We start from the raw sequence: 13,380 nt of genomic DNA on the forward strand, positions 1-13,380 counted from the left end.
GTCCTGCTCCATCACTGACTGAGTTTGGAGCTAGGCTCGCAACCATTTGGGTTCCAGGGATCCTCTTGTCTCCAACCTACCTCCCAGCACTGGGCTTACAGGCACGTATGTGGCCATGGCCAGCTTTCTACCTAGGGGCTGGGGATGTGAACCTGGATGTCCATGCTTGTGCAGCAAGCCTCCTTACCCACTGAGCCGTCCCCACCCTTCACAGTGTTCTTGTGCTATAACTGATCATTTTCTTGCCTCAGCTTTTCCTGCCCTCCCCCTTGGGACGCATTTTAGATCAGTGGTTTTCAACGTTCCCAATGTTGCGGCTCTTTAATACAGTTCCTTGTGTTGTGGTGACCCCCCCAATCATAAAATTATTTTCATTGCTACTCCATAACTGTAATTTTGCTACTGTTGTGAATCATAAATATCTGACACGCAGGATATCTGATATGTGACTCCATCCTGACACATAGGCTGAGAAACACTGTTTTAGATCGTAATATTCCTACATCTTTTTATACCTGTTTGTGGTTGTTGGTGCTTTTCATTTGTGTGAGTACATATGTGCACATGTATGTAGAGGTCAGAAGCCAGCCTTAGGTGTTCCTCAGTGGCCTCTCTGGTGTTCTCCATCTAGGCTCTGCTGACTGGCTAGCAACCCCGGGGATCCACTTGCCTCTGCCTCCCCAGCCCTAGAATTAGGCATATGCCACTGTGTCTGGCTTTTAATAAAACTCGGTCTTCATGCTTATGCAGAAAGCACTTTATTCACTAAACCTCTCCCGAGTTCTGTTATTTGCTTGCTTGCTTATTTTCGGGATAAGATCTCATGTAGCTGAGTTCGAGGCCAGCCTGGTCTACAGAGCGAGATCCAGGACAGGCGCAAAGCTACACAGAGAAACCCTGTCTCGAAAACCAAAACAAAACAAACAAAGATCTCATGTAGCAGCGGCTGACCTCCCACTCACTATGTACCTAGGCCCTGGACCTCCAGAAGCCCCTGCCTCTGCCACTGAGTGTTGGGATTACAGGCATGGCTCACTACAGCTTGTTGTTGCTCTTTTAGCTCTGGGTTTTTCCTGACTTGCTTTCCTAACCTTTCTGTTGGATGTTAGGGTTTGTTTGTTTCTCATTCCCTTTATACACACATTTATTTGCTACTGATCTGTTGAAGTTTGAGTTTTTAATCTCTTCTATTTTCAGTTTCTGAAGACACCTTACTGCTTTCTTATTCTTCTGTGTGTACAGAATTTTCTTTTTGTTTTGTTTTATGAATAGATTTTTTTCTATGTTTCTGAGCATACTAATTGTAACACCCCCCAACGCCCTTTACGTCTCATCGATGGCTCTCTCCCCTCTGAGCCTTCTCTTGTTTTGGTCTCTCATGCTTTTTTTTTTTTTTTAATTTTTATTTTGCAATACAATTCAGTTCTACATATCAGCCACGGATTCCCTTGTTCTCCCCCCCTCCCGCCCCCCATTCCCATCTTCTCCAGGGCAAAGCCTTCCCTGCAGACTGAGATCAACCTGGTAGACTCAGTCCAGGTAGGTCCGGTCCCCTCCTCCCAGGCCGAGCCAAGGGACCCTGCATAGGCCCCAGGTTTCAAACAGTCAACTCATGCAATGAGCACAGGACCCGGTCCCACTGCCTGGATGCCTCCCAAACAGATCAGGCCAATCAACTGTCTCACCCACTCAGAGGGCCTGATCCAGTTGGTGACCCCTCAGCCATTGGTTCATATTTCATGTGTTTGCGTTCGTTTGGCTATTTGTCCCTGTGCTTTATCCAACCTTGGTCTCAACAATTCTCGCTCATATAAACCCTCCTCATTCTCGCTAATTGGACTCCCACAAGGAATAGGAGACCATGGTAAATGAAGACCACATGAGAATAGGAAGAAGCAAAGTGCTAGAGAGGCCCACAGAAATCCACAAAGATACCCCCACAACAGACTGCTGGCAGTGGTCGAGAGACAGCCCGAACTGACCTACTCTGGTGATGGGATGGCCAAACACCCTAATTGTCGAGCTAGAAACCTCATCCAACTACTGAGGGATCTGGATGCAGAGATCCATGAGTAGGCCCCGGGTCTCTCATGCTCTTATTGGAGATCTTGTTCAGATGTCCTATGGTCCTTTGTTGTCTATTTACATAAACGGTGCTGAGTCCTTGGGCATTATTATACCACCTCTTTGCCCTTGTGTGAAGTCATCCTTGGTAGCTCTGGTCTTCTACACCTCATCTGCCCTTGCCTCAGGCATTGAACCCGGCCAGAACTCCTATTCCCTCAGAGCCTTTGATAAAAGGAAGCATCCAGGTGAAGTGGGTCCCTCGTGAGCCGTGATCCTGGACTGGTGCCACGCCCTGTGCATCACAGCACTTGACATGGACGCAAGAGGTTCTGGGCTGGGTCCCTTGCTGTGTCATGGTGGCATGCCACTTCCCCTTCCCTGGTTGTCAGTTTCTCCACATGTAAGTGGAAGGAAGAGGTGCAATGGCGTAAACTGAGTCATCTCTTAGGGCCACCTTGGCTTACCAGCTGGGCAGCATGCTCTGTTACCTGCATGCATGAATCAAGTCCTTAGCTTTCCCCTCCCCAGAGTTTGCATTGCTGGCTGGGTGTGTTGCCTCGCCACAGAGAACCTACCCCAGCTCTTATTATGGTGACTCATGGTGACCATGGTGACTTGTGTTGTCCTGTAATACAAGTGAACAAGCCTTATCTGGGCTCCTTCTCCCAGGCAGGAGGGAGCAGTGAGCACCCAGTGGTTTCGTTGTTGAATGACTTGCTTTGGTCTTAGGAGTTTGATGCTTCTCTTGTCAAAGATGCTGGCCAGGCTGTATGGGCAGGTTCCTCAGCCAAGAAGGAATCTGGAAGAAGGGAGAGGTGGCTGTGTGTAGATTAGTTTGCAGTTCCTGCTCTTGCAGATCATGGCAGACTTACGATGTGTTTTTGTGGCAGTGTACATGACATGAAATTGACTATTTTTACTAATTTTAGGTGTATAGTTCAGTGGCATTGAATAGTCACCATGACCCATTTCCAGAACTTTCTCATCGTCCCAGCTAACCATCCTCATTTATCAGAGTATCTCAGAAGGTGGAGCAGGAATTATAGGTAGTTGTGAGCTGTGACGCTGGGATCCAGATTCTGACCCTGTGCTCTTCACTACTTGAATCATCCTTCCAGCCCTGTTTGTATATGTTTCTTTAAGTTTTGCCTGGGGCTGCTTGGGCTGCTGTGGTGGAATACTATGATCGAGAGTCTTCAGCCACAGAAGTGTGTTGCTCACAGTTCTAGAAGCGGGAAAGCTGAGATCAAGTGCCAGTGTCTGCTAAAGGACCATTTCTGGATTTATGGCTGGCCACTTCTCATGGTGTCCTTACATAGTCTCTCTGGCCGTCATCCAGTTCATGAGAGCTCTATTGTGGAGACCCAGCCACCGCAGTACCCTGCTTCCTAACCCCGTGGGTTTCATCTGGGAGACAGGTACATTCTTTCTGCCACTGTCTGAGGCCAGCAGCTAAAAAGACTGTAGGGTGGCTTCAGAGGTTCCTGCCTGCTCTGTTGCTTCGTGCCTGTGGTGAGGTTGCACGTCATGGTCAGCGTGCTCACCTTATGGCGGCTGAGACAAAAGAGGAAAGCTCAGATCCCGGAGACTCCTTCAAGGACATGTCCCTGGTGACCTAAGTCCTACCAGCAGTAACACCCCACCAAGGTTCTACCACCTACCGGTAGTGCCACGGGGGCTCAGGACTCAGCTTTCGACACATGGGCCTTTGAGGGCCTTTCTTGGTCCAGGTGATAGCTCGCCCTTACCATTCTCTCTTTCAAACTGTCTCACGTTTATGCCCTTTGATAAAAGGAAGCATCCAGGTGAAGTGGGTCCCTCGTGAGCCGTGATCCTGGACTGGTGCCACGCCCTGTGCATCACAGCACTTGACATGGACGCAAGAGGTTCTGGGCTGGGTCCCTTGCTGTGTCATGGTGGCATGCCACTTCCCCTTCCCTGGTTGTCAGTTTCTCCACATGTAAGTGGAAGGAAGAGGTGCAATGGCGTAAACTGAGTCATCTGCCTGAGCCCTGCCAGGTCCCTCCTCAACTCCCTCCTCTCCCCTCCAGTCTCCACAATTCTTTCTTTACCAAAGGCCTCTGGGTCCTCTGGGACCCCCTCCTCCCCATCCCCAAACCCAGTTTGATGTTTTATATTGGGACAACTCCATGAATGAAAGTTAAAATGATTTAATAATGAGAACAAACTTAGTATGAGACTGTTACTATCCCATTTAATAGAGGAGAGAAACTGAGGCACAGAAAGTTAAATAACCTGCCCAAGATCACCCGGCTTGTAGGAACCCAGCTTGGATTTGAACTTGAGGGGTCTGCCTTCAAAGTTCATGCTCTTCCTACTGTCCTACATTGCCTTTAAGAACATGGGGCTTAGCCGGGCATGGTGGTGCATGTCTTTAATACCAGCACTTGGAGGCAGAGACAGGTGAATTTCTGTCTCCCCGAGGCCAGCCTGGTCTACGAAGTGCGTTACAGGACAGCCAGGGCTACATAGAGAAACCCTGTCTCAAAAAGCAAAAAAAAAAAAAACAAACAAACAACACGGGGTTTGCTTGTTGATCATCAGAGTTAGAAACCAGCGGCGTGTACTGATTCCTAATTCCATGCTGCTCTGTCACACCAGTGTTTGTGAGGCTCAGCCTTTGAGATCCGATTCCTGGGACCAGCAGGCTCTGTGCACATGTATGGTGTAGTGGTACAAGTCCTAGGTTTCAAAGCCAGATGACCTGGGTTTGATTCCCGCCTCCACCATTCACTGGCTGTACCTTCCCCATGTCTCTTGCTGTTCGAAGGCTGCTGGGTTTAGGCTGGTGTTCGGAAACGACCAAGTCCACGTAAATCCTTTAAAGCTGTGCCTGGCACGTCGTACGTGTTTGATGAATGGTAATGATTGGCATGGCCTAGTAAGTCAATTTGAGGATAGAGTTAAGCAGGGGCCTCTTTGTGACTGGACTTTTCCGAGCTTTCATGATGCCGGCATGAATTGGGAGGCATTAGTTAGAACGTGTAACCATATGTACCATTTTATAAGCTTTTTAGACATCTGTCTGATCTTTGGCTAACTTGGCAGTGTGTAGGGTGCTCTCGGAGTCCGTGACCACAGTTCAGGCAGGGCTGAACTGTATATACATCACACTGTTTGCTTCTATCTGGCGACCCCAGCTGTGTTGGGGTCCAGGTTAGGCCTGACCAGGACTGTTGGGGAAAGTGGATGGTAGACACCCAAGAGTAAAGGGACAACAGGGAAATTGGACAGACTGGGGCCTGCAGAGAAGGTTTGGATCCTGTGTGTTCTCGTTCCCTGTGTGTTCTGGTTCCCTGTGGCTGTGTGTGGCTGCCACCAGTTGATAGTCACACATGTGCCCTGGGTGTCCTGCTCTACAGAATGGTATGCAAAAAGACATAGTTGGGGCCTTACTGTTCTGCCAGGAGCCTGACTTCAGTGCCGATTGTGCTGACCCTTGCCACGGTGTGCAGGCCAAACTTCTGTTTGAGCCTATAAACCAGCGGGTCTCAACCTATGGGTCTCAGCCATCAAAAACACATTTCTGATGGTCTCAGGTACTGAGACACCACTCAGTAGCAAAATTACAGTTATGAAATAGCAATGATTTCAAATATAAAATAAATTTATGGTTGAGGGTTCCTGAGACCATGGGAAATAAAGTGGTTTTGCGATGGTCGCGACCCACAGGTTGAGAACTGCTGCTGTAAATGATTGCCAGAGCAAGTGAGGGGTTGAGGTTTAGAAGAGAAAAGGATGAGAAGTGGCATGGCCAGCCTCACTCAGCTGCTAGCCAGCAAGGCAGTGTTTACTGGGATGTGACCATGGGGACAAGGCTGCTGGCCTTGGTGTCAGACTAGAGTCCCGGAGGACAGTCATCACAAATGGCTGGGAGCAGTGAGGCTTGCTCTGGTCCCCCTTGCCTGGACAGGTGTCTTCAAGTGTCAGGTGTTCCCACTTCCCCTGAGATGATCCAGCACCTGAGTCCTGTGTGTTGGCATAGGAACCCATGATTAACATATAGTGTTTTTTTGTTTGTTTGTTTGTTTTTTTTCGAGATAGGGTTTCTCTGTGTAGCTTTGCGCCTTTCCTGGAACTCACTCTGTAGACCAGGCTGGCCTCAAACTCACAGAGATCTGCCTGCCTCTGCCTCCCGAATGCTGGGATTAAAGGCGTGCCGCCGCCGCCGCCGCCGCCGCCGCCGCCGCCGCCACCACCACCACCACCACCACCACCACCACCACCACCACCTGGCTAACATGTAGTTTGAGAGAGAGAGAGAGAGAGAGAGAGAGAGAGAGAGAGAGAGAGAGAGAGAGAGGGAATACATTTAAAGTTGATAGTACTTAAAAAATGACACAGGAGATAGTTTATGGTTTATGATGCCTGGGGTTTTCTTACACAAACAAGCAGGAAGTGGATAGGGTCTAGATCAGTGATTCTCAATACTCCTAATGCTTTCGACCTTTTAACACAGTTCCTCATGTGCGGTGACCCCTAGCCATAATATTATTTCTTTGCTCCTTCGTAACTGTAATTTTGCTGCTGTTATGAATTGTGATATAAATATGTGATATGCAGGATGTATTTTCATTGTTACAGTATGACCCAAAGGTGTAGTGACCCGCAGGTTGAGAACCGCTGGTCTAGATGAATCAAGATTGATCTTGAAGCAATGCTTTGCTGACACCCGCTAGTGGTTGAAGATTTATGGCCCTATTTTGCTTATATAAATTCTCCATGTAAATCATTGGTCATCAGCACCTCCATCATATGAGTCATTCCTTGGAATTGCGAAGTTTCCATTGCTTATGTGGTGTGCTAGGCCAGCTCAGCTGACTTTGAGTGCATGTATGGTAGAGATTGGGCATGTGTGGCTTCCCTCTTCCCTCACAGCCAAGAGCCGTGATCTAAAAGCTGGATTCAGTAGGGGGAAGGAAGTTCTGTGGGCTGAGGCATTAAAAGTTTCAGGGGCCTCTGTCTGACTCCAGTTCAAAACCTGCTGCTCCCTGTACGGTCTCTCCTGTCTATTGGAAGGAAGCTCCTAAGCAGGTCAGCAATGGCAGAGCTACCTGGGGCCATCAAGGGAGACCAGTGGTTCCTGGTCTGGGGAAGGAGGGCAGGCTTCACTGTCTGCTACCCCAGATCATGTTCTACCACATCCTGGCTCCCTAGAGTCGGATGTGCCCTGGCGATAAAACCAAGGGCAGTGAGAGCTCCGTAAGCATCCAGACTGTTGCCTCCACCTCTGCCCAGGGACCTGGGACAGATAAGCACCAGGGCATGTGCACGAGAGGGGGTGGAGGGGGGAGAGAGAGAATAATAATAAACATTAAATATATAAATAAAAGGGAAAAAAGTTTGAGGCCAGCCTGGACTACATAGCAAGATCGTGTGTGTGTGTGTGTGTGTTTGTGTGTGTGTGTGTGTGTGTGTGTGTGAGAGAGAGAGAGAGAGAGAGAGAGAGAGAGAGAGAGAATATGAAAGAGAGAAAATTCACCTGTTTTCTTTTTGTGTATGTGTTTTTTTTTTTTTTTTTTTCAAGACAGGGTTTCTTTCTCTGTGTAAGCCTGGCTGTCCTGGAACGTGCTCTGTCGGCATGTTAAAACGACCTTTCTTCCTTCTAAGTTGTTTGTCTCCGGCATTTTGTTACAGTGACAAAAGGTGGACACAACCAGCCTGTACGTTTTCATCTTACTTGGCCAGTACCAAGATCGTGGTGGTTTCCTAAAACATGTTTAGTTTTGTAAGAAGCTGCTAAGCTCTCTTCCAAAGCTGTACTGTTTAGCATTCCCCCCAGCCATGTGGAAGCTGTCATCCACCCCCCAGTGTTTGCTGGGTCCCTGTTCTGGGCCCGGCTGTTCTAATATCTGTGCAGTTTGTTGGTCCATGTATAAGGGCGTATCGAGGACCTTCCCATGTCCTGTCATCTCTGCATACCCTCCGGTGAGCTGCCTTCTTGGGTCTTTTTCTATGCTTTTGTAAGTTCCTTTGTCAGATGTATCTTTCAGGAATACATTCAGCCATTCTGTAGTTTTTTGTTTTTCCCCCTTTTTTATTTGAAACAGGCTTTTGTTATTTTGCCTAGGCTGGCGTCAAATCCTTGGCTATAAGGGATCCATCCTCCTGCCTCAACCTCCCGAGTAGTTGAGATTACAGGGTGCACCACTATGTCTGGCTTTTCCTTTTACTTAGGAAAAAAAAACTCAACAAAGATTGTCAGAGCTGTGTGGTTTAAGCTGTATATTTATGTTGTGTGATCGAAAGTGACTCTTCGGCCAACAAACAGCCTGGGAAAATATAGTGATGGAGACATCAGGCCTGATTTGTCTGCTGCTTAGTGCCAAGGGGCTTCAGGCCCTGGAGTACTTCTTCAGACCTCTGCCTGGAAGCATTAGCCAGGTGTGGTTTCTGTTCTACATGAGAGGCCGTCTCTGAGAGAGAGGCCGTCTCTGAGAGAGAGGCTGTGAGAGGCCGTCTCTGAGAGGCTACTTCTGGACCTGTACTTCAGGCCTGGTACCACTACCGCTCATTCCTTATTCCCTCTAGTGTCCCTAGAAATCAGGCTGGACACTGGAGGGTGTGACTAGGCTAGCTTTGCTGTGGACTGGAAGCCTGTCTCCACCCCTTCCTCTCCGTTGTGGTGAGGGAATGGCTAGGGAGAGAAATTCCACTCTGGAAGCTTTTCCCTCCTGTCCCTGTCTCTAGATTTCTGCCTATGTGGTGAGGACCTTTGGAATTTAAGGGTACACTGGTATGGATATTCATGGCTTTAGGGAATCACAGTCCCAAGGAAGCCCCCCCCCCCCCAGGTACCTTCTTAATTGACTGGTTACCCTGAGGCTGGGTTCCAAGGGATGCTGGGATGCCAGGATCCAAGTTCTCCATGCGGTTCTCATGTGTGGAGGAGTCTTACACTCAGCAAGGCCCAGCAGTCTAGGTTTTAATATGCTCCACAAAGGTCTGTTTTGGAAACACCTTGTCCTGGCTGGTTTTATGTCAACTTGATACAAGCTAGAGTCACCAGAGAGAAGGGAGCCTCAATTGAGAAAATGCCCCAATAAGATTGGGCTGTAGCCAAGTCTGTGGGGGCATTTTCTTAAATAGTGATTGATGTGGGAAGGCCCAGCCCATTGTGGATGGGATCATCCCTGGGCTGGTGGTCCTGGGTTCTATAAGAAAGCAGGCTGAGCAAGCCATGGGTAGCAAGCCAGTAAGAAACACCCCTCCATGGCCTCTGCATCATTTCCTGGCTCCTGCCTCCAGGTTCCTGCCCTGCTTGAGTTCCTGTCCTGACTTCCTTCAATGATGAACAGTAATAGGGAAGTGTAAGCTGAAATAAGCCCTTTCCTCCTAAGTTTCTTTGGGTCATGGTGTTTCATCCCAGCAAGAGAAACCCTAACTAAGAAACATGGGGTTAAGCTGGAGAGGGCCACAGCTGGATGAATCTACACAGCTGCATTTACGCAGTCCCAGTGAGGAAGGAAGGGTGATGATTTTGTTGTAGTGTCCCTAAGAGAGTCAGAACCAGAGGCTAGAAGTTCTCTAGAGGCAGGGTTATTAGAATTGGAGCCAGGTGTCTGTCCTATGCAGAAAGACTCTCCCATGAGGTTCCATGTTTGAGTGCCATGGTCATAAGCGGGCATATGGGACAGGACATGCCTGGGTGTCCAAGTCACGTCAGCCTTGGGAAGTGCCTCTCACCCATGTATCTTCCTTCTCTGCTGAAGGATAAAGTAGAAGAAAGACTTGGCCATCTGGAAGGTAGCAAGCAGTCTCCTGGGTAGTAGCTCACCATGTTCCCGTTCGTCATGGAGAGCTAGAGCTGAGAAGGGGCAGTACAGTCCCTAGATTGCTGACTAGAGCCGAGGGTCTTGCCTCTGAGCTGGTGACTCCTGCCCTGGGAGTTAGTAGGCTGGTGAGCTGCAGGGTGTTACCCATGTGGGTTAATTACTTTTGGGTCCCAGGGAGCACAATATCCTAGAGAAAATCTAAGAGGGGGAATGTTTAGGCTGTCATGGTGGAGAAGGGGATTGACGTGGGATGCAGGGGCTCCTCACATCACTGTGGACTAGGAAGTCACGAAAGCAGGACAGGAAATTGCATGGCCCTAACCTAAGGACTGCCCCTAATGGTCTACTTCCTTGGGGTAACTCCACTTCCTGAGTCTCTGTAGCCTTCCAAAATACCACACAATCTTGAGAACAGGGGTTCAGATTAGGAGCCTGGAGGGGACACTTCAGATTCAAGCCATAACAGAGCCGGAGAGCCCGCATTGGGATGTGGAAGGGATGGGGGCCCGGTGGTGGCAGAGGAAAGCCCTGTGTCAACAGGGCTATATCAGCAGGAAATTCGGTGTGACAGCTCAAGACTGTCTGCCATGGGCCCCTTTATAACACTTACTTAGAGGAACATAATGCCATGTGCACCAAATGAGTGGTTATGAAGCAGCTGAGAGAGAGCTAAGATGGTCACTGTGAGTCACCGTGGCCAGAGATTGAGGAGGGATGGAAAAATGGGCAGACCCACAAGAGAAATTTCACGGGAATCCCTGTAATGGCTCCATCACCCAGAAAACCCACATGTTCCCATCCAGTGAAGCCGGAAACTCCACCTGCAGCGGGGAGGGAAGTGACCATCCTGCCCGTGATCTCTGGTCTAGCCTGTGATCTCTGGGCTAGCCTGTGGCTTTGGGTCCTGACAGGCCTCAGAGGAGAAGAGAAGGAGGAGCATGCTCGAACAATTCCAGGTAGAAAATGAATCCTTGGAGAGAGAGAGAGAGAGACTGGAGGGAAGGAGCCAGGGTCGCCACAGGACTGAGTTCTGCGGTGGAGTTAGCCATAGGATGGGCCTTGGGGGCAGGGCTCTTTCCAGGAGGCCGATGCTGCTCTTGCCAGGAAACTCTCCCACAGCTCTCCCAGGAGGGAGGGCTCTCCTCCTGTGTCCTGGATGCCTGAGCTGAATGAGCCCTGTGTGCGTTATTTTTATAACCACCAAGGCCATGTGGAATGGAAGGGATAGCTTCCCGTGTGGTTAGAAATGCCTGTCTGAACTGGACCTTTTCTTAAAGTTGCTTTTATTAGGCAGTCACGGATGTGTAGGGGCTGGATATGGAAAGTGAGCTTCACCTCCAGCCCGTTTTTCTTCCAGAGGTAGCTAGCGTTACCCAGGGACTGTGTTTAGTGCCAAGGGTGGTCTGTGCATAAGTGCATCCACACCTCTTGGTTTGTATGTTTCTGCCTTCTTTCTTTAAAAATGAAAAGGATTTGTGCGTGCATGTGTTTGTGTGTGTGTGTGTGTGTGTGCGCGCGCGCGCGCGCGCTCACGAATGCATGTGCATATTCCTGTGCAGGTGTCCATGGAGGCCAAAAGGTCTCAGGATCCCCCTGGAGCTGGAGGCAGTTGTGAGTGGCCCTACATACATCTTAGGAACCGCACGTGCATAGGAGTTTAGAAAGACAAAGCTGTGTAAAGGGCAAGGGTCTGCAGGCCGCCGGTTCTAGCCCCATCCATGACCTCAAAGGAATCACCTCATTTCCTGTTGTATTGCCTACTGTCCCCTCTGGACCCAGTGACCAAAGTAAGTGGGCTGAAAGCCAGCTCCACTCCATGGGGGCCAGTGGTACCCTAAAGAAATTCTTCAGCTTTCTTGGGACAGCATACTCAGGTCTTCAAGGTAGACATGATGGACAACTAGACTATTTTCAGTAGATAGTCTTTAGACAGTTACTAAAGTGGGGACCCTAGATCCAACACCATCACCTGGGAACTTACTCGGAATAGAAACTGATGGTGGGGGTTGGAGAGATGGCTCAGTGTTAAGAGCACTGGCTGCTCTTCCAGAGGACCCGGGTTCAATTCCCAGCACCCACATGGTGGCTCACAACCATCTATAATGGGATCTGACGCCCTTTTCTGGTATAAAGGTGTACATGCAGATAGAGTACTCATACACATTGTGAATAAATAAATCTTTAAAAAAAATAAAAAAAAAACCCGATGGTGGAGCTCATAATGTTTTACAATCCCTTGGCATAATGCAGATGCCCACGTATGAAACAGAGTGACTATCCGAGGAAACCTGTGGCCGTGACCGTTGAGGCCATGAACTTCCTCCTTGGCCTGGACCTTTGCATTTATTGCAGCAGCAGCAGCTGTTATGTGGCAGGTGCAGGCAGGTTGCAGGGCAGTGGCTGATCTCTGTTCCTCCTGGGCATCTTAATTGGCATGGGGCGTTGCTGAAGACCTGTGTACAGAGGACTGTGAGAGCAGGTGTCCCATCTGCCTCCCTGACTGCCGCATCTCCATGTCACTCACTCTCTTCCTCTCTTTGGACTTTGATACCTGCCCCGATTCAGGGCTCTGAAGCCGAAGGCCCTTCTGAGGGCGTTTCTCGGTTCTAAGAATGATGACTCCCACATAACCCTGTTATTTTGTGTTAAGAGAATGGAATGCCAAGGAAAGACATAGATCAGCCGTTTAAAGACTGGGCGGCAGCTGGTCTATACTTTCGGCTTGAGTCTGATCCGGTGTGGGGGTGGGGTGGGGGGAGGTTTGCTGTGGTGAGCTTGAGAGTTGTAGATGGGGTGCAGGGAAACAGGGTCCTCTGTTGTGGGAAGGAGAGTGATAAGGACAAGGAAGAGTAGACACGAAGTCTGAGGCAATGCTCTATCTAGAATATGATGTCAGAGCAGACCAGACGCCAAACGCTGTGTGCCCTTGTCTGTGGAGACAGAAACCAGGCCTGGGGGAGCAGCTGTCAAGGAAACAGTAGCTGGCTTGTGGGGTTGCACCCTCCTGTGTCCTTGGGATGGGCCTGACCTAACTGGAGGTCCAGCAGGGGGGCGTGGACTGGATTGCACTGGAGCATGGGGAGCTAATGCCTCCGGTGGGGGCCTGGCAATGGGTCGAGCTCCTAAGAAGCAGATGCCAGCAGACCTGGTGGGAAGCATCCTCAGCGTAATCTGAATACACTTTCTCTTCTCTTCCAGCCTTAACCATGAGCTACCCAGGCTACCCTCCCCCTGCAGGTGGTTACCCTCCAGCGGCTCCAGGTAAGAGGACCTGGGTGGGTCCTTTGTGCAAAAAGGTAGAATCCTCTTACCCCCAGAGCGCTCACCCACTGGGACAGGGGCTGGAGAGGCCTGAATTGGTGGTTCTGGGAGAGCCTTGTTAGCTGACAAGTGGACAGAGGCCTGCTACACTCTGAGACTCGTTCTCCTTTGCGAAGTAGCTTCAAGGTTCTTTCCCTCCCCCGACTGTCCCCACTCCTAACGACAGGCAGTGACAGCCTGTAGGAGTGTCCTCCAA

At 49.7% G+C, this 13,380-nt stretch overlaps 1 protein-coding gene across 3 annotated transcripts in view; it reads left to right on the forward strand.

Moving 5' to 3' along the window:
* The window catches only part of Anxa11 (annexin A11), a 46,006-nt gene that overhangs the window by 14,222 nt on the left and 18,404 nt on the right, over window positions 1-13,380 (forward strand). For all 3 annotated transcript variants that reach the window (XM_059273887.1, XM_059273888.1, XM_059273889.1), the window contains exon 2: window positions 13,062-13,124. In XM_059273887.1, coding sequence (XP_059129870.1) covers window positions 13,070-13,124 — 55 coding nt within the window. In that variant the 5' untranslated portion in view covers window positions 13,062-13,069. The remainder of the gene's footprint in view (window positions 1-13,061; window positions 13,125-13,380) is intronic.

The sequence above is a fragment of the Peromyscus eremicus genome, chromosome 9, assembly GCF_949786415.1.
Source record: "Peromyscus eremicus chromosome 9, PerEre_H2_v1, whole genome shotgun sequence".
Lineage (NCBI taxonomy): Eukaryota > Metazoa > Chordata > Mammalia > Rodentia > Cricetidae > Peromyscus > Peromyscus eremicus.